The sequence below is a fragment of the Macrotis lagotis genome, chromosome 3 (genome assembly GCF_037893015.1).
Source record: "Macrotis lagotis isolate mMagLag1 chromosome 3, bilby.v1.9.chrom.fasta, whole genome shotgun sequence".
NCBI classification, from domain to species: Eukaryota; Metazoa; Chordata; class Mammalia; order Peramelemorphia; family Peramelidae; genus Macrotis; species Macrotis lagotis.
The window spans coordinates 124,293,122-124,312,704 of NC_133660.1; the positions used below are offsets into that span (position 1 = coordinate 124,293,122).

The following is a 19,583-nucleotide window of genomic DNA, read 5'->3' on the forward strand; positions in this document are numbered from 1 at the left end:
TTTGTGGAAGAATTAGTTTCTACTTGTCCAATTCTAATTTTTAAAGTTATTTTCTTCAGTGAATTTTTGGAAGTCTGTTACTTTTCTCTTGATTCTTATTAAATTTTCATGCGTACTTAACTCATAAAAAGAAAAATCCCCTTTTTTGATGAATGAAAATCCATATTCTCCTTCTCCCAATACTTTCTTCCTTATTAAAGAAAAAAAATAGAATGTTTACAGCAAATCTTGATAGTCCAAAGAAATCAAATCTCATATTGGCCATGTTTATGTTAATAAGTGTTTGAGGCTGGATTTGAACAAAGGTCTTCCTGACTCCTGGCAAGCAGACTTAGGTAACTTGCCCAGCGTCACACAGTTATTAAGTTTCTGAGGTTGGATTTGAACTGATTCCCGGCCCAGTGCACTGTCTTGCATCACCTAAGTTGTCACCTTCTTCTTTTGGTATGGTTTCCATATTTAATAAAATACATGTCTGTATCCCACTTTGTATGTGTATTCCTCCATGTTTATTTAATTTTCTACTTGCATATTCCAATTGTATGAGATAATTTCCCCACCTTTCCTCCCTTCCCCATTTTCCTTTCTTTTAGGAATAAAGGGAAAAAATGTCCCGCTACTCCTGTGTAATTAGACTTCTTTCATAACTCATGACAATAAGAACATGAATCACCTCTTAATATTAAAATATAAAAAACTCATTCTTTTGTGGTCCTTTTTAATTGTTCCATCATATTTTTTTTTTCCTTTTCTCTTCACTCCTATATTTGTCTGTCTCTCTGGTCCTCAGGAATGATTCAGGAATGATAGGACTGTGAACTTAATCCAGAAGTGGTAAATGTTGTCTGACTGGTTTAGTACTGACCTTTAGGATCTCTCTTTCCCTAGTCCATACTAATATTGAAATTAGGTCAGTTAACAACTGCACAGTGGTCCTAAGTGTTCTGGTGAAGAGAAGAGTTAATTGATGCACCAAATTTAATTGTCTTCTCCTTTTTTTTAATTTAAATTTTTTTTTTTATTTTTTTAGGTTTTTTGCAAGGTAAATGGGGTTAAGTGGCTTGCCCAAGGCCACACAGCTAGGTAATTATTAAGTGTCTGAGACCGGATTTGAACCCAGGTACTCCTGACTCCAAGGCCCAGTGCTTTATCCACCCCTGTCCTCTCCTTTTTTTTTTTTTAAGGTTTTTGCAAGGCAAATGGGGTTAAGTGTCTTGCCCAAGGCCACACAGCTAGGTAATTATTAAGTGTTTGAGACTGGATTTGAACCCAGGTACTCCTGACTCCAGGGCCCTGCTTTTTCCACTGCACCACCTAGCCACCCCTGTCCTCTCCTTTTAAGAAATTGTTATAGCCACCACCCTCCTGATCAGTCAGTAACCATCTAAAATGAGTCAAGATCCTCAACCATTGAAAAAAGATTTTAACTTGCTGAAGTCTTAAATGATGGTTAGTATTTGTTAGCGATAAAATATTTCTAAATTAAGATACATACTTTATTTAAACATAATACCATTGCACATTTAGACTCAGTATAGTCTAACTTTAAATGTCCTGAGAAACCAAAAAATTCATGTGACTCAATTTATTGCAGTATTAATTTTCTTGTATGGTGGTCTGGAACTGAACCTACAGAGACTCCTGCAGTATGCCTGTAATAATCCATGTCTTTTTTTTTTCTATTTTTATTTGTTTTATTAAGAAAAAAAAAATTTATTGAATAAAATAGTCTTTTATTGAATGTCTATCTTTTTTGATGATTAAGCTTGGGTTTCCAGGGTATGTCATTTTGTGTTGAATTCTTTTGCTCTTTGGAACGCTTTCTATTTCTCTTTGATATTTCTGGTGGGTCCAGAATAGCCTTGTGTTTTTCAAATTTCCTTTCCTTTATGTTTAAAAAGTTTGAAAGTTCCTGTGGGTCCCTTGCAGAATTTATTGTTTTCCATTGACATCTTTAAATTTAGCTACTTTGTATCTATGTTTTTTTCCCCCATTATATTCCTACCCCCACCCATTTTCTGGAGTGATATGGATATTCTTTTAATTGACACTTTATTTTCAGAATCTCCGAGATCTGAACAGTTTATCTTTTATTGTTTCTTGCATTATACTGTTTAGATTTATATTGATTTGTGTTTCTTTTGTCAGTCCTATGATGCATCAGTTGTCTTTGAGAGAAATTTCTTTTACTATATAGAGGTCTTATTTTTAACATTTGTTGCTTTTTTACTTTTCTTTTTTTCTAGATTGTTCTTCACTTCTGTGACTTTGTATTCCCAATGATTTGTTCTTTCTTTTGTTTCTTTGGAGAGTTTTGCCATTGGATATTTAAGTTTTTATTTTCTGTTAATTATTTCTGTTGAACAAACCATAATTTATGCTTTCACAATTATCAGTTCTTCTTGAATCATTCAGGAACAACCTTTTGTAGTTTCATACTCTGGGTAATCCACAGAACTTTCTTCCTTATTAGATTCATGTTACTTAGTTTTTCATATTCATAGATCTTTTTGACTGATTTAGATATTCCTGGAGATTATATTCCTTTGTGTTAGTATCTTCTCAGTTGATTTGTTTGCTTATTCTTAGGGTCTTAGACTGCATTTTCTTTCTTCTGAAATCACTCTAATTGCATTCTCCTGGTGGCAGTTCCCACAGGGCTAGAACTAGAACTAACTAATCCCTGCCTACTTCCATGCTGACTGAACATTTAATTTTCACCCCCTTTCACTTGAGCTTCTATATCCTTCTAAGACCTGTATCTGGGCTTTTTGGCATGCTACAGAATGGTAATGTGCTGAAAAGGGCAAGGGGTACGCTGGCAGAGACTGCAGCTGCAACTAGAGAATTTTAGAGCACAGGCCTAAATCGGTCTAGTTTTTATAGACCTTCCAGAGTGTGGAGGAGATGATTAGGGATTAACATTTCCTACTGTAATATTTCATCAGATTGTTACCTCTTTTCTTAGTATTTTAGCTTATAGGCATAGCTGGAAACAATGGTTTTAGGTAAAATTCTTAATTTGGAGAATTTTGAGAGGTCTTTTTTTCTCCCATATCATTGAAGTAACATTCAGATTGTTGATATGTTCACTCTCATTTAAGTTACAGGTTACATGACTGGACTATCTCCTTTTCCAAGCTACACATTTCATGATATCATAATTTAGTGTACACTTAGGTTTATATGATTTGTTCTTATTTCCTTTTTTTTTTTTACTTTTGGGTCTATAAAAGATATGCATTATTATTATCGACTTTTCATCTTTTATGATGCCTATATCCTCAGTATGTGATCAGTTTTTTGTAAAAGTATCGTAATATACTTAGAAATATGTATTCATATTTTCTTTATTATTTCATCTGCTATTTGAATATAGTTTCAGGTTATAACAATTATTTTTAAAAATGCTGAGATGGAATTTCCAAGGGTTTTTTTTTTTACTTTTGGAGTAAGACACTGTTAACTATATTTGAGAAATAGAGGGTTAATATGAAATGTTTATGTTAAGTTATTTATTGATATTTTATTTTATTTTTCCAATTACATGGTTAGGAAGGTTTTCAACATTCATCCACATGCATATGTATATTTTTAAGTCACATAATTTTCTTCCATATTCCCTTCCCACCCCCCTCCCCTCAGTGTCGAACAGTCAGATGAATGTTGTACATTGAAACTTGTGTTTAACACATTTTCAGATTAGTCATTTTTGGTATGAGAAATTAAATAGTTTAAGGGGGAAAAAAGAATACCATGAGATGGGAAAGAAATACATAAGAAAATTTTTTAAAAAATGAATGTAGTGTTCATTCAGATCCTGAAGGAGTTTTTGTTTTGTTTTGTTTTGATTCCGCTGGATAGTAGAGAGCATTGACCATAGCCAGTCTCCCAGGGTTGTTCTAGTTGTCTGAACTACTGAGAGGAGCTGCTTCCATCCTGGTTGATCAACTCACAACATTGCTGTTAAGGTATACAATGTTTTCTTGATTCTGCTCCCTTCGCTCAGCATGTGGTAAATTTTTAAAGCTGGGATGGACAGTCAGGAAACCAACTCTTTTATTTTTCAGGTAAAGAAAGAAATTGGAAGAATCATAGACGTTTTGACAAGTTTACACTGGTGATAAATTAGAAGTTATTTAGTCAAAGACCTTAATTTCAGAGAAAAGTAGACTGATACTAGGGAAAATGAAATGACTTGAGCAAAGCTGCAAACATGTTTAGTGACTAGAACTATATATATTCTGTTTCTTGACAGTTTCCTATAAACTAATAGGGGAAAGAAATAAGTAAAGACTCTAACTTTTTCTTCTTTATTAAACCTGAAAAGACTTTTAGGTCTCCTGGTAATGTCTATATTCTTTCTTTTTAGAATAGTGAAAAATGACCACACCAAACAAGACACCACCTGGGGCTGACCCTAAACAGTTGGAAAGGACTGGGACAGTACGAGAAATAGGTTCACAAGCTGTTTGGTCACTCTCATCTTGTAAACCAGGTAAACAAAAAATAATACTTTGTTTTGCAACAGTTATAGTTCCTTTTCTTTTTATACTGAATTTAAATTTTCTTATATCATCAATGAGATTGACATTCATTATTTGGTAGGTAAAGTGTTACCCTTAGAATATTAATAATAGAAGACCGTTTTCATTATGTTCTTTGGATCCTTGGGGGAAAATTTATGGAAATATGTGAATGGCAGTTACAGATTTTAAAAGCATCAGGAGAATAACTATTTGGGTCAGATCAGGGATCTATATTAGTATGAAATCAAACCCATAAAATTTACATTGCATATTTACTACTTTAGGAATATGAGGAAGTCCATGTTATTCTTGTTGCTCTCACTTTAACCATACTGGTATAATTGTTATTATTATTGGGAAGTAGACAGAAACATCTATAGACCTTGGGGCATTATACCCCTTGCTATTATAGAGGTACCAAAAAAGACAACAGCTTTATCTTTATAAATCATGACAATGGTTACTTAGAGAGCTCACCCTAGACAAAAGATAGACTAGTTTCACTATTGCTTTGCCAAATACTTAAAGAGTCAAATGATGTTGAACTATGACATGCAACAGCTAGTACTCCCATTTTGTATATTAGCTTCACCATTATCTTTAGTTACTAAGAATTTTTTTATGTCAAACCTATAATTTTGTTCATATAGGTAACTGCTAATGAGGAAACTGCTACTAAAATAGATCAGGCTCTATTCTTCAGTTTACAGTCTTAAAGTTTTTCTGTCCCAAGACAGGAACCTAGAGTTTATTTGATTTCCATGTGGCCATATAGTCAGCATGATTAGAGGTAGGATTTGAACTTGGGCTTAGCTTAAGATTGGTTTTCTAGCCGCTGTGCCTTGCTACTCTCATATGAAGGATAATAAACATTACATTAATGTATCAATTTGTTCAGCCATTTCTCAATTAATGAACCACTACAAAAAAAAATCTTGCGCATATATATATATATATATATATATATATATATATATATATATATGTTTAGATTTTTGCAAGGCAAATGGGGTTAAGTGGCTTGCCCAAAGCCACACAGCTAAGTAATTATTAAGTGTCTGAGGCCGGATTTCAACCCAGGTACTCCTGACTCCAGGGCCGGTGCTTTATCCACTGCGCCACCTAGCCGCCCCTGCATAAATATTTTGTAAAGGATTCTTTTCATTTATTTTTTGGGGATAGATTCAGTTTGTAACCTAAGGCATTGTTAGTTCAAAGAATATACAGTTAAGTAATTCTTGGAGCACATTTCCATATTGTTTTCTGGTATAAAAATAAAAGCACATCATTAAAAAAAATTATTTTTTTTAAATGAACCAAAAGGTTCTATTTTCTTTTCCTTTCAACTTCTCTGCTTCCAGTGGGAAAAAATGGAAAACAAAACCCTTAAGAAAACAAATAACTACATTGGGTAAAGTCAGAAAGTATAAGATCTCATTCTGCATTAGGAATTGGTAGCAGGTTTCATCCTCAGTCTTCTGGAATTGTGGTTGGCTAATGAGTTTATTAGAATTCTTAAATGTTTCAAAACTGTTTTTGCTTATGTTTTTTATTAACTATTATTGCATAAACTGTTCTATTTGATTCTAATTTCTCTGCTTTGCATCAGTTCATACAAAACATCCCAACTTTTTTCTGAAATCATTCCTTTCTTTGTTTCTTAAAATCAATAGCATTACCCTTCATTTATCCCATTCCCTATTTGTTGACCTGCCCTTTACTTTTTTCTTTATCTTTTTTTTTAAAGGCAAGGATACTAATCATATTTAATGTTTTGCAAAGAGTAAAGTAGGGGCATCAATGTGTTGTACAATGTATTACAGGTGGTTTCTTTATAAAGAATGCTGATATGTTCAAAAATCCTAAGTGGAAAAACTGAAAAAGATGAACAGTTATTTCAGAAAAATTCTTTTGGCTAATATTCTTTCCTAAATATATATGTGTGTGTATATATATATATATATATATATATATATATATATATATATATATATATGTGTGTGTGTGTATATATATGTATATATATAAATAATTTTAATGTTCATTTAAAAACATTTTAAGTTCCAAATTCTCTCTCCATTCCTCATTTTTCTGTCCCTTTCATGAGACATAAGCAATTTGATATAAATTATACATATGCAATTATGAAAAACATTTCCATATTAGTCACATTGTGAAAGAAAACACAGACCAAAAAAGAAACAATGAAAAAAATTTTAAAATGTGAAAGATAATATGCTTTCTTCTGCATTTAGACTACATCACTTCTTTTTCTGGAGGTGGATGTTATTTTTCATCATGAGTCATTTGGAATTGTCTAGGCTCATTGCTTTGATGAGAAGACCTAAGTCAGTCCCAGTTGAACATTGTATAATGTTGCTTTTACTGTGTATAATCTTTTTTTGTTGTTGTTGTTTTATTGCAAGGCAATGGGATTAAGTGACTTGCCCAAGATCACACAGCTAGGTAATTATTAAGTGTCTGAGATCACATTTGAACTTGGGTCCTCCTGACTCCAGAGTTGGTATTCTATCCACTGCACCACCTTGCTGCCCCGTACAATGTTTTTCTACTTCTGCTCACTTTATTTTTTTGCCCTTTATTTTTCAGTTCTTTTCTTCCACAAAAGTAGCTATTATAAATATTTTTGTATGAGTTCTTCCTTGTTTCTTTGATCTCTTTGGGGCAAAACTTAGAAACTGTTTGCTTACAGTTCCAAATTGTTTTCCAGAATAGTTGGAACAGTTTGGTTCAATAGTGTGCTATTCTCCTATATTTCTTCCAACTTTCGTAGTTTCTTTCTTTCTTTCTTTCTTTCTTTCTTTCTTTCTTTCTTTCTTTCTTTCTTGGTCAACTTTGCCTATTGGATGGGTGTGTGGTGGAACCTTAGAAATGCTTTCCTTAGAATTTTTCTGATTTATAAATGATTTCAAGCATCTTTTCAAATGATTGTTATTTATTCTCTTGAAAACTGCCTGTTCAAATATTTTGACCATTTATTAATTGAGGAAAGGCTCTTATTCTTGTAATTCCTGTATATATATATATAAAATTTGGAGATATGTATCTTACCAGAGAAACTTGCTGCAATGATTCCTCTCGCATTCTCCCCCCCCCATTATTAACTTATTAACTTCCCTTCTAATTTTGGTTTCATTTATACAAAATTAAAAAAAATCATCAAAATTGTCCATTTTATTTTACACGATCTCTTTTATATCTGGTTTCTTCATGAGATATTTCTATATCTATATATATCTGGAAAATAATTTCTTCCTTTCTCCTTAATTTGTTTATGATGCTAAATTGTCTATCTATTTGGAGCTCATCAAAGCTTGGTTCATCTATTTGGAGTTTGATAAATAGGATGAGATTTTGGTTTTTAATTTCTGCCAGACTGTTTACCAGTTTTCTCAATAAGATTTTGTCCAATAGTGCTTTCTTAGCCTCTAGCTAGAGTTTTGGTTTATCAAACACTATACTTCTATGTTTATTTTCTTCTATATGCTGTATACCTAACCTTTTCCATTGATTGACCCTTTGATGATTTCATTGATCATTATCAAATTGTTTTGAAGTTATTGCTTTAACACCTGATTATTCTAAGTCTCCTTCCTAATTTATTTGTGATATTATTCTTTTTATTCCTTAATATTTTATCTGTTCCCAATTACATATAAAAGCAAATTTTAACATTCATTTTTTAATAACTCACTTCCCTCATAATTGCTGCCTCTACTAGAGATTTCCTTTGAAATTTTTTTGTTCATATCCAAATTTTTTCCATACTTTGTTTTATTTATCATAATTTCTACTGCTTTTTTAAAGTACATCTGAGTTTTTGAAGATTACTTTAGTTGTGGTGACTAATTTAAAATATTGTAAACTTATTAATTCTGTTCATAATTCTCTTTCCATTTCTTACTTAATATCTTCAAGGTGACTTTGTTTAATTGGGTCTCCTACAAACTTCACTTAAATTGCTTTTTATTTTCCAGTGCTTCCTTTTTAATGAGGTGATAACTGCTCATGATTTTCCATCGTGCTTTTCCAAAAGATTTTACATGAGATCGTTTTTTAAACCAGTATAGCCATATTGTTTCACAAGCAAGTGAAATGTTTTGTGATTAAGTCACTTTTTGATTTATTTGGTGATCTTATAATAACAACTGATTTAAAAATAATGGGGCTGTTCTGTTAATTTATTGTAGTCTTTGTGTCCTTTGTTCAGTCCATATCCTATATTTTTAATGCTTGTTTAAATAGGTCAGATTGGAATTTTAATTGCTTTCCTTGTCTTGATATTTTTATTTTACAAGCTTTATGTTACTTTTTATTTTTGCTATTACAATTTGGTGGTCCAATACCACAATAAGATGATTCAGGAATGACTTCTTCATTAGCAATGAATTGCTTTCTGTCAACATAACCATTAATTTTTCTTTTTTGTGTGGTGTTATTTGGTATTCATTGTGTCTGGTACTTTTTGCCTCTTTCATTGAATAAACTATTCACTAAATGTAGGAATGAGTGACTATATTTTACAAGTCTTTGGCTTCTTCTGTTCTTTTTTACTGATACATGTTTTTATTTTTCTTACCATCCTTATGTCCTCCTACCTTTTCATTGATGTCATTGAAAATTAAATCCTATATTGATTTAATTTGGCAATTCTTGAATTCTTTGTAGAATTAATGTATTTCATCCCATGCACTAAAGCTTTAAGTATATGTTACAATCATTTTCATGATAGTCATTTTGTAAATGCTTATCAGGAGTTCTTAATATGATATGACCAGATATTTCTTGAAGTGATTATTTTTTGTTGTCTTTGGGTATGCAATATAGCCAACTCTGTATGTAGAACTCTTGAGCCCTTCTGTCATTTAACTCTAACTTGGTCCTTTTTCTGATTCTGTTTAGAGCAAGAATGTCAGAATTAATATTTCATTTTCTCTACTGTTATGTTTGTTCATTATGATTTTTAGCAGCTTTTGATTGACTTTTTATAGTTCTACTTTTATCAAGAGGCTTATCCTATCAATGTGTTTGTGGGGGGTGGGGGGGTGAGTGGGTGTATGTATGTATGTATGTATGATATGACAGATGGTGCAAATGGACAGTGAATTGTTGACTTCATGGAATTACAAAATTCCCTTAAATGTCTCTAGTTTTCCCCCAAGAAACAAAGGATTCATCTTTTTTTTTTTAGATTTTTCTTTTTTTCAAGGCAATGGGGTTAAGTGGCTTGCCCAAGGTCACATGACTAGGTAATTACTAAGTGTCTGAGGTCGGAGTTGAACCCAGGTACTCCTGACTCCAAGGCTGGTGCTCTATCCACTGCGCCACCTAGCTGCCCCTGGACTCGTTTTTTAAAAAATATACCAAAATATTTTAAAAATCAGTATTTAAAAATATGAATATCAAAATACCTTGATGTAATTGTGTGGCACTACAATCTCAAGAACTAAAAATGAACATGTTAGGGATAAGCAGGATACAGCACAATTGTAAAAAATTGTAGTAAAGGAAATTGTCAGAGACATATTTCAAAAATTATTTAATATAACCCCTTTGGAAGAGCTAAGAAATAACTACTAAACAAGCCTTATATTCCACTGATATCCTTGTGATAGCAAGCACTTTTGGTTGGTCTCCTTGTAATGCACTCATAGAAGGACATGAATAAAAATTACAAGGAATAGGCTAATAGAGACAGCTTAATATTTGTTTTGCTGTAGGGGGAACATCCTCATTGATTGCAGATCCAGTTGAGTCTTTATGTTTTCTTAAACTGTTGTAATCCCTAGACAGTAATATATAGTTAATAGAGATTTCTTAAATTCAGTGTTACTAACTTATCCACTGTTCACTAGAAAAATTATAATGATTAAGAAATGCAACTCTGTCTTCAGATTTGGTTAGAATAAAATTGACTATGTGACTTGATGGACCTGATATGTATGATTAAAAAAAAAGTTGAGCTTGATTATGAGGTACATATGACAAAATAATAAGAGTTTAAAGTCAAGAGTAATGGAGGAAAATCTGCAGCATATTAATTGGACCACCACTGGAAAATTTTGGAGAAGACACAGACAAGAATCACACAAAATGAGCAAGAATGGATGGGTTAATAGTCTATATCCTTGGAGAGAATATCCAGTTGATAAGATTACTGATTCATTTAAGTATTTGAGGGAAGTAAATATATATATATACATATATATATATATATATATGTATATATATATATATATATATATACATATATATATATATATATATGTTATTTTTTTCCAGGTTTTTGCAAGGTAAATGGGGTTAAGTAGCTTGCCCAAGGCCACACAGCTAGGTAATTATTAAGTGTCTGAGTCTGGATTTGAAGTCAGGTACTCCTGACTCCAGGCTAGTGCTCTATCCACTGCACCACCTAGCCACCCCATAAATAATTGTATTTTGATGAAGCGTTAGAAACAATATTGTAGTATGTCAAATAGATCCTAATTTTTAATATGAAGAACCATAAAATTTCATGAACGAATTCCAAATTAATTTTGGAATTTTGGTAGCTTTTGAACATCAGTTTTTCCCTATTCTTCAGGAACTGGATTTATTTTACAAAAATTTTTATAATTTTAAAAATACCTCAAACTTGTTTATGATTCATGGGAATTTATAAGGTTTTTCTTGCATGTTGGAATGTAATATAAAACTTTGCTTTACTGTATTGGCCTGAAAAATGTGGGATTCTAGTCAGTTCAATTTTCTAAATAAGAAACTCCATTTTGAAGTTTTCCTTGAGCAAAATTGGTTGTCTTTGATTAGAGATCTTGGTGAAGCTTGTTGTTATTATTGATATTAATCATCATTGAATTAATACTATGATTTTGAGAACCTCAGAACTCTAGAGCTGGAAGACACCTTAAGTACCTAATACTCTTTTACAGTGGAGGAGCTGATTCTGAATGAGATTAAGTATATTGTCTTGTGTCACAGCCAGCTAGTGGCATAGTTGGGGCTAGGATCTTGTTTGCAAATATACCATTCTCTGTCCGTTATCAGGCTAGCCTCAGAATTTGGACTGAATGTTTACTAATTTTCATAATTCTAGAGGGTATGGATTTTTCTTTGGTAGTGTGGACATGATGTTTTGAGGGGGACTTATTTTCTGACTTTCTTATAGATTCATTTTTTAGAAAAAAATACAGAGTATATCTTATTTCTCCTAAAAGTTAAGTGCTGGGAGATGTTAGGAGGAGTTTTAGCTATGTGAGGGTTCCATTTAGTCTACATTATAATATATTGGCATTCAATTGACTATCATATATTTCTGATTCTCTTCTGGAAATGTTTATTTTGAGATTATAGTCCTATTGTTATCTTCTTTATTAGGATTTGGAGTGGATCAGTTACGAGATGATAATCTGGAAACTTATTGGCAGTCAGATGGTTCACAGCCTCATTTGGTGAACATCCAATTTAGGTAATTTTTTTGTTTTTCAATTTTTATGGGATATTTCAGGGAAAAGGTTATGATTTTACTCTTGATAAAGATTAAAAAAATTAAAACTTAAACCTAGACCATTGCTTTTTTGAAAATCTTATGGTTTCTTCTGGGTCAAGTAGCGTGTAAATAACTTGAGTACATGAATACTATAGTTTATTAATGCTTCCAAACTAGCAGCACTCAGCAAGGATTGGTAAATTTTTGGAAATCAATAAATCTTCTAAAAGTGTGTTTTGTTCATGGCAGAATACTTAGGTTATAACTTCAAGCATAACTATGAATTGCAGCACATTCTTTAGCTGTTTACAAATATTTTATATGAAAAGGAAATTTTGACTTGAGGATTTCTGTTAAGTATTGATATCTTCATATGATTGGCCACAGTTCTGAGCTAAAGAAGCAGACAAACCACCAATTAAATTACTCAGTTAATATGTTTTTTAAAATCCCATAAACTGATATTAGTATAGTAAATTTATATATTTTAAATCTGCGGAACCAAAGCTATGGTGTTCTTTTTAAAATTGATGCCTTTTGTCTTTATATCAGACATATTGGAGGGAAAGTGGGGTGGGGGAGAGGGTATTTTCCTCTCTTCCCTATGGAATCCTTTGTAACAAAGACAGTTCACAGTTGAACATGAACTTTAATGCCCTCTCTTTTGGCCACTTAGAGAATTTTTTTTGCTTTTTCTTATCCCCTTTCACTTTTATTTGAGACTGATTTTTTTTTTTTTTAGGAAAATGTATAGGGAAGTCTGGAGGAAATAAGAGACTTTATAGCAAATAAAGAGTACTAGACTAGATGTTGGGAAGAGATTCGAGTTCACCTCTTGTACCAAGTGTGACTGTGAGCGAGTCTTTTAATCTAGAGTCTCATTTTCTTCATCTTCACATAAAGACAGTAGTACTTACTTCACAAGAATGTTATAATGATCAAATGTGACAATGTATGTAAAAATGGTTTGCAAAATTTAAAATCATGTGTAAGATATTGGCTACATTTTTAAATTATTCTTATCAGAGATTTTAGGTCAATTATAGTCAGATAAATCCACAAATATTTATTGATTGTCTATTTCCATGATCATGACTATGTATATTTTGAAGGACACAGGCACCAGCCCTTAAAGAATTTACACATAGGGGACACTGAAGCAGTAAAATAGAACCTAAAATCTTGCTAAATTATGTAGTACAGAACTGTCCAACCTTACTTTGTAAAGGTTTTTTTTTTTTTGGTTAGGTTTTTTCCAAGGCAAATGGGGTTAAGTGGCTTGCCCAAGGCCACACAGCTGGGTAATTATTAAGTGTCTGAGACCAGATTTGAACCCAGGTACTCCTGACTCCAAGGCCGGTGCTTTATCCACTACGCCACCTAGCCGCCCCTTTTTAAAGTTTTTATTGAAACAATCAACAATGTGTTTTGATTTGCCATTTTAGTGAGAGCTCTGGGGTAGCTGGACTTCTTTTACTAAAGCATTAGTAAACCCACAGGGGGCCACCTAAAATTGTTCTGCAGGCCGATTTTGGACAGCCCTGATGGAGTACATAGGCTCAAATGCTGTTGAGCACTTATAAGAGAGGCATCACTGTGAACAGGGCAATGAGTTGGAAAAATGCCATGGAAAATGAAATTGTAAGGAGGAATAGTTTTTAGTTCTCATTTATCTATAAAAATAGGGAATTAGAATGTCAGAATGAGTGATAATCCTGGATGTTTTCAATTTCTTGATTGTATTCCATATAATTAACTTTGCTAAATAAAATGATTATATGCCTGAGGTGTCACTGTATTTATACTTTTTCCCCACATGCCTGTGAATTACTCAAGTAAATATGTTATTTTATCAATATGATTATTCTCTCCAAAGATGTAGATTGCAATCACATATGATTATCCTTCTTATATAACTCCTTTACATGCCATTCCAGTGTGCTAGAGATTTTCCTTGCTTTCTCTTGACACAAGGATACTAGGTGAATACATAAGCTTCTCTCAGTTATTTCTTTATAACCATGAGACCCATTTGGAAAGGAAAAAAACCTACCTTTTTCTGACATCCTTTACATTGTTACTTTTGTTGGGCTTAGAGTAAGAAAGATTGAATTTTAATATAGACTCAGATACTTAACTAGCTGTGTGACCTTGGGCAAGAATGTATATGTGTCTCAGTTTCTTTATCTCTAAGGTGAAATGATGCATTTAGTATCCTGGATTTGAGAATTGAGAGGATCAAATGAGAAAGCTCGTGTACATTGCTTTGCAAACTTTATAATACTATAGAAATACCTGCCTATATCCACTGTGTATTTCTTCATTACCCTTTTGATGATGCTCAGTTTTTATTCTTTAACTATTGCAGAGTTCCACAACCAACACTCATAAAGCCTCATTGATGTTATAAAGTTGGACCATTGGTTTAGGAAGAAGATTGGGGTCATTAGAAGACTTTTGTACTTCACCAAAGATGAACTATCATGCTCTCCTCTTGTTTTGCTTCTTTTTAGGTTTTTTTGCAAGGCAAAAGGAGTTAAGGGGCTTGCCCAAGGCCACACAGCTAGGGAATTAATTATTAAGTGTCTGAGGCTGGATCAGTGCTCTATCCACTGTGCCCTCCTAGCTGCTCCTCTTGTTTTACTTCTAGGCATTATCTCTTTGCAGTGTGTCTCCCTGAGATAAATGCACATAAATATGCATGCACACTCTGATGAATGAGCTCTTTAGGTTGTCCATTTAACTGAAGATTGTAGTCTTGATGGACATTCGTCATTCATTTAGGGTTTCTTTGCAGATAGTTAAACCAAATTCTATTGTGTGATTATGGCTTTCTTTTAAGAGACTGTAATATTCTTGACCTGGTAGTATAAAACCAACTGCAAACATAAACATCTGGAAGATTTCACTATAGAGAATCCCCCTTTAATTAGGACTCACACTAAATCTCTATGATAATGGTAAATACCTTTGGTAAGCACATGTCTTTCTGTTTTTATGCCTTGTTTTGTATTAATGCTAAGAGGATATTTAAACAGTATTATCTGTTATATCTTTCAAGGAGTCATGTTATTTTGACACCTGTATGGGATACAGAAGCTTGAAGAAATACTTTGTTCTAGATACCTCTTTTGTGGGGAGATGGGGGGGTAGAGAAGAAGCTTTTTTTCCTTTACCTTTTTTCCCTCTTACCTTTGAAATATTTATTTTTCCTTCAGAAATATTGAGAATTAATGCTTCATTGATTTCAAGATTATATTATCTTCAATATGGACTCCCTCTGTGAATACTTGGTCTAGTCTAACTACTCTTTTCTTGTTTGCCCTCTACTGTTGTTTCTACATCCTCAAAAAATTCATCTGGAAGGTAGAGCCTCAATGTGGGGGTTTCACACTGCTCTTGAAAAGAATTTGTTATAAAAATCTCTTAAGGCAATTTCCATCTTTGGTCTGTTTTGTTTCTTCTAGTTTCATCCTTAAAAGTCCTTGGGATAACTCTGTTTAGTTGGGTCTCTTGCCAAGGTTCTTTATATTGTTTTTCTTTTCCACTGTGGCTTGTTTTGTTAGACATTTCAGTTTATAATATTTTATCAACCTTCTCCCGATGATTTTTGCAAATAAAGTTATATTTTAAATGTATATTGCCCTTAACTGCTTCATCTTTCTGCTTGGCAAGTAGGCCAAGCATTTGCAGATACTGGCAATTTTTGGGCTCTTTGGTCTTTTTTAAAAGCAGTTGATTTACATCAGTTATATTTGTGTATGAAATTGGTTGGTGTCAGCATCTTTAATCATATTCATTTTACACTTTGCATTTCAAAATTTGTTTAAATAGGGTAGATGAGAGTTATTTTGTGATTGTACTTAATGCCTTTTCCTCATCATTCTCCTGGTTTTATATTAATTGATCTTTGCTCAGATAAGTAGTTTGTATACACCAACTTAACCAGAATGATGTTGTTAAAATCTCATTTTTTTTGTGATTCTAATCAGTTAGTAAGCATTTTTTTTTTTTGTTTGCTATATTTTGCCAGGGAGACAGCTAAATGGTTCATTAGATAGAGTGCCGAACCTGAAGTCAGGAATATCAGAGTTCAAACATTTACTAGCTGTGTCTTTGGGCAATTCACTTAAACTCTGTTTCCTTTAATTGAGAAAGAAATAGCAAACCAATCTATTATCTTCTTCAGGGAAACCCTGTGAAAATAATGGTCCACAAGGTTACAAAGACTTGATGTAACTGTACAACTAAACAACAACAATAATTATTTCTCTAGCAATTGTACTGAGCTGTTAGGATACAAAGAAAAAGCAAAAACTTCAAGACTTTGATTGTAATATAGGAAGCAACATATAAAAATTAATATGTAGAGGATAAATCATTGATACATGGTTATGGGGGTTGGGGAGAACTTCTGTTAGGGGAAGAGGATTGCATTAATGAGTAGAAATAGAGGGGCAACTAGGTGACACAGTGGATAGAATACCGGCCATGGAGTCAGGAAAACCTGAGTCATATCCAGCTTCAGACATTTAATAATTACCTAGCTGTCTGACCTTGGGCAAGTCACTTAACCCCATTGCCTTGCCAAAAAAAAAATTGAGTAGTATAGAGATGAAAAACTAGAGAGAGAGAGAGAGAGAGAGAGAGAGAGAGAGAGAGAGAGTGTGTGTGTGTGTGTGTGTGTGTGTGTATATTTTAAAATGAGAAGAAATTCTTTTCTTCAGAAGATATACTAGGAGACCCAGGCAGACCAGAATTGGGATATTGTGGGGTATGGGTTTGAGGGGAATGGTAATAAGGAATTAGGCAAAATAAGTTTGGGGAAGAAAAGGTTTTTTTTTTAATAAAGATTCTATTTATTTTGAGTTTTATAATTTTTCCTTTGATATCACTTTCCTCCCCCCACCCCCACCCCCCACAGAAAGCAATTTGTCGGCCTTTACATTGTTTCCATGGTATACATTGATCCAAATTGAATGTGATGAGAGAGAAATCATATCCTTAAGGAAGAAATATAAAGTATAAGAGATAGCAAGATCAGGCAATAAGATATCAGTTTTATTTTTTCTAAATTAAAGGTAATTGATCTCTGTTCAAATTCTACAGTTCTTTCTCTGGATACAGATGGTATTCTCCATTGCAGAGAGCCCCAAATTGTCCCTGGTTGTTGCACTGATGGAATCAGCGAGTCCATCAAGGTTGATCATCGCCCCCATGTTGCTGTTAGGGTGCACAGTGTTTTTCTGGTTCTGCTCATCTCACTCAGCTTCAGTTTATGCAAATCTCTCCAGGCTTCCCTGAATTCCCATCCCTCCTGGTTTCTAATAGAACAATAGTGTTCCATGACATACATATACCACAGTTTGCTAAGCCATTCCCCAATTGAAGGACATTTACTTGATTTCCAATTCTTTGCCACCCAAACAGGGCTGCTATGAATATTTTTGTACAAGTGATTATTTTTACCCTTTTTCATCATCTCTTCAGGGTATAGACCCAATAGTGGTATTGCTGGATCAAAGGATATGCACATTTTTGTTGCCCTTTGGGCATAGTTCCAAATTTCTCTCCAGAAAGGTTGAATGAGTTCACAGTTCCACTAACAATATAATAGTGTCTCAGATTTCCCACAACCCTTCCAACTATGATCATTATCCTTTCTGGTCATATTGACCAGTCTGAGAGGTGTGAGGTGGTACTTCAGAGAAGCTTTAATTTGCATTTCTCTAATAAGTAATGATTCAGAGCAATTTTTCATATGATTATGGATTGCTTTGATCTCATCTGTAAATTGCCTTTGCATATCTTTTGACCATTTCTTATTTGGGGAATGGCTCTTTTTTTTATATTTGACTCAGTTCTCTGTATATTTTAAAAGTGAGTCCTTTGTCAGAAATATTAGTTGTAAATATTGTTTTCCAGTTTACTTCATTTCTTTTGATCTTGGTTTCAGTGGTTTTCTCTGTGCAAAAGCTTTTGAATTTAATGTAACCAAAATCATCTAGTTTGTTTTTAGTGATGTTCTCCATCTCTTCCTCAGTCATAAACTGGTTCCCTTTCCATAGATCTGACAGGTAAACTAGTCCTTGATCTTCTAGTTTGCTTATAGTATTATTTTTTATGTTTAAATCTTGTATACATTTGGATCTTTTCTTGGTATAGGGTGTGCGATGTTAGACTAATCCAAGTTTCTGCCATACTAACTTCTAATTTTCTCAACAGTTTTTATCAAAGAGAGAGTTCTCATCACAGAAACTAGACTCTTTGGGTATATGAAACAGCAGATTACTATAATCGTTTCCTGCTATTGCACTTAGTCTATTCCACTGATCCATCACTCAATTTCTTAGCCAATACCAGACAATTTTGATGACTGATGCTTTATAATATAATTTTAGATTAGGTAGGGCTAACCCCCCTTCTTTTGCACTTTTTCTTTTCATTAAATCCCTGGAAATTCTTGACTTTTTATTTCTCCATATGAAGTTACTTACAACTTTTTCTAATTCATTACTTTTTTGGAATTTTGATTGGTAGGACACTTAAACAGGTAGTTTAGTTTTGGTAGAACTGTCATTTTTATTATATTAGCTCTACCTATCCGTGAGCAGTTGATATTTGCCCAGTTATTTAAATCTGATTTAATTTGTGTGAGAAGTGTTTTATATTGTTTTCAAAAAGTTTCTGAGTCTGCCTTGGCAAATAGACTCCCAGGTATTTTATAGTGTCTGAGGTTAGTTTGAATGGAATTTCTCTTTCTAGTTCTTTCTGCTGTATCTTGCTAGTCATATATAGAAAAGTTGAGGATTTATGAGGGTTTATTTTATGTCCTGCAACTTGACTAAAATTGCTAATTGTTTCCAGTAGTTTTTTTGGATGATTTCTTGTGATTCCCTGGATATCTGCAAAGAGTGAGAGTTTTATAGAAGAGGAGTTTTTTGGGATAACAGAAGATTTAGTACCGTAAAGTTGGAAAAAGTAGGAAGGTGTGGCAATAAGTCTAGGAAGTGAATTTTGTTCATAAAGGCAGGTGACTGGAAGATACAGGATGTACTCTTTTTTTAATTTTTTTTGCAAGTCAGTGGGGTAGACTTGCCCAAGGTCACACAACTAGGTAATTATTAAGAGTGCGAGGCTGGATTTGACCTAGTAGATCCTCTTGACTCTAGTGCTCTAGTGCTGGTACTCCATCCACTGCAACACCTAGCTGCCCTGGGATCTGCTCTTTAGGTTTTAGTGTAACTCTTAAGATCTAGGAGATATTGAAAGTGAATGACACAGTTAGGGAGGTGATATATTTCTGCCCGGAAGGCTGCCATGTCCGATGCATAATTTTTTTTCTTTATTATTTTATTTTATTTTCCTAGTAACATGCAAAGGTAGTTTTTGACATTCATCCATTTACAAATTTATGAGTTCCACATTTTTCTACCATTCTCCCTTTCCTCCCCACTCCTCATGTCAGCCAAGAATACATTACAATGGTGTTTAATGTATTTCCATATTAGTCATATTATAAAAGAGTAATCAGAATTAAGAAGGGG

General features: G+C 33.1%; 1 protein-coding gene across 12 annotated transcripts in view; it reads left to right on the plus strand.

The window, feature by feature from the left end:
• Positions 1-19,583, plus strand: part of ANAPC10 (anaphase promoting complex subunit 10) — a 694,704-nt gene that overhangs the window by 523,159 nt on the left and 151,962 nt on the right. For 10 of the 12 annotated variants that reach the window (XM_074229216.1, XM_074229212.1, XM_074229220.1 and 7 more), the window contains exons 2-4: positions 3,865-3,971; positions 4,373-4,498; positions 11,925-12,015. In XM_074229216.1, the coding sequence (XP_074085317.1) occupies positions 4,384-4,498; positions 11,925-12,015 (206 nt within the window). In that variant the 5' untranslated portion in view covers positions 3,865-3,971; positions 4,373-4,383. The remainder of the gene's footprint in view (positions 1-3,864; positions 3,972-4,372; positions 4,499-11,924; positions 12,016-19,583) is intronic. The other 2 variants (XM_074229215.1, XM_074229214.1) reach the window with 1 other exon arrangement.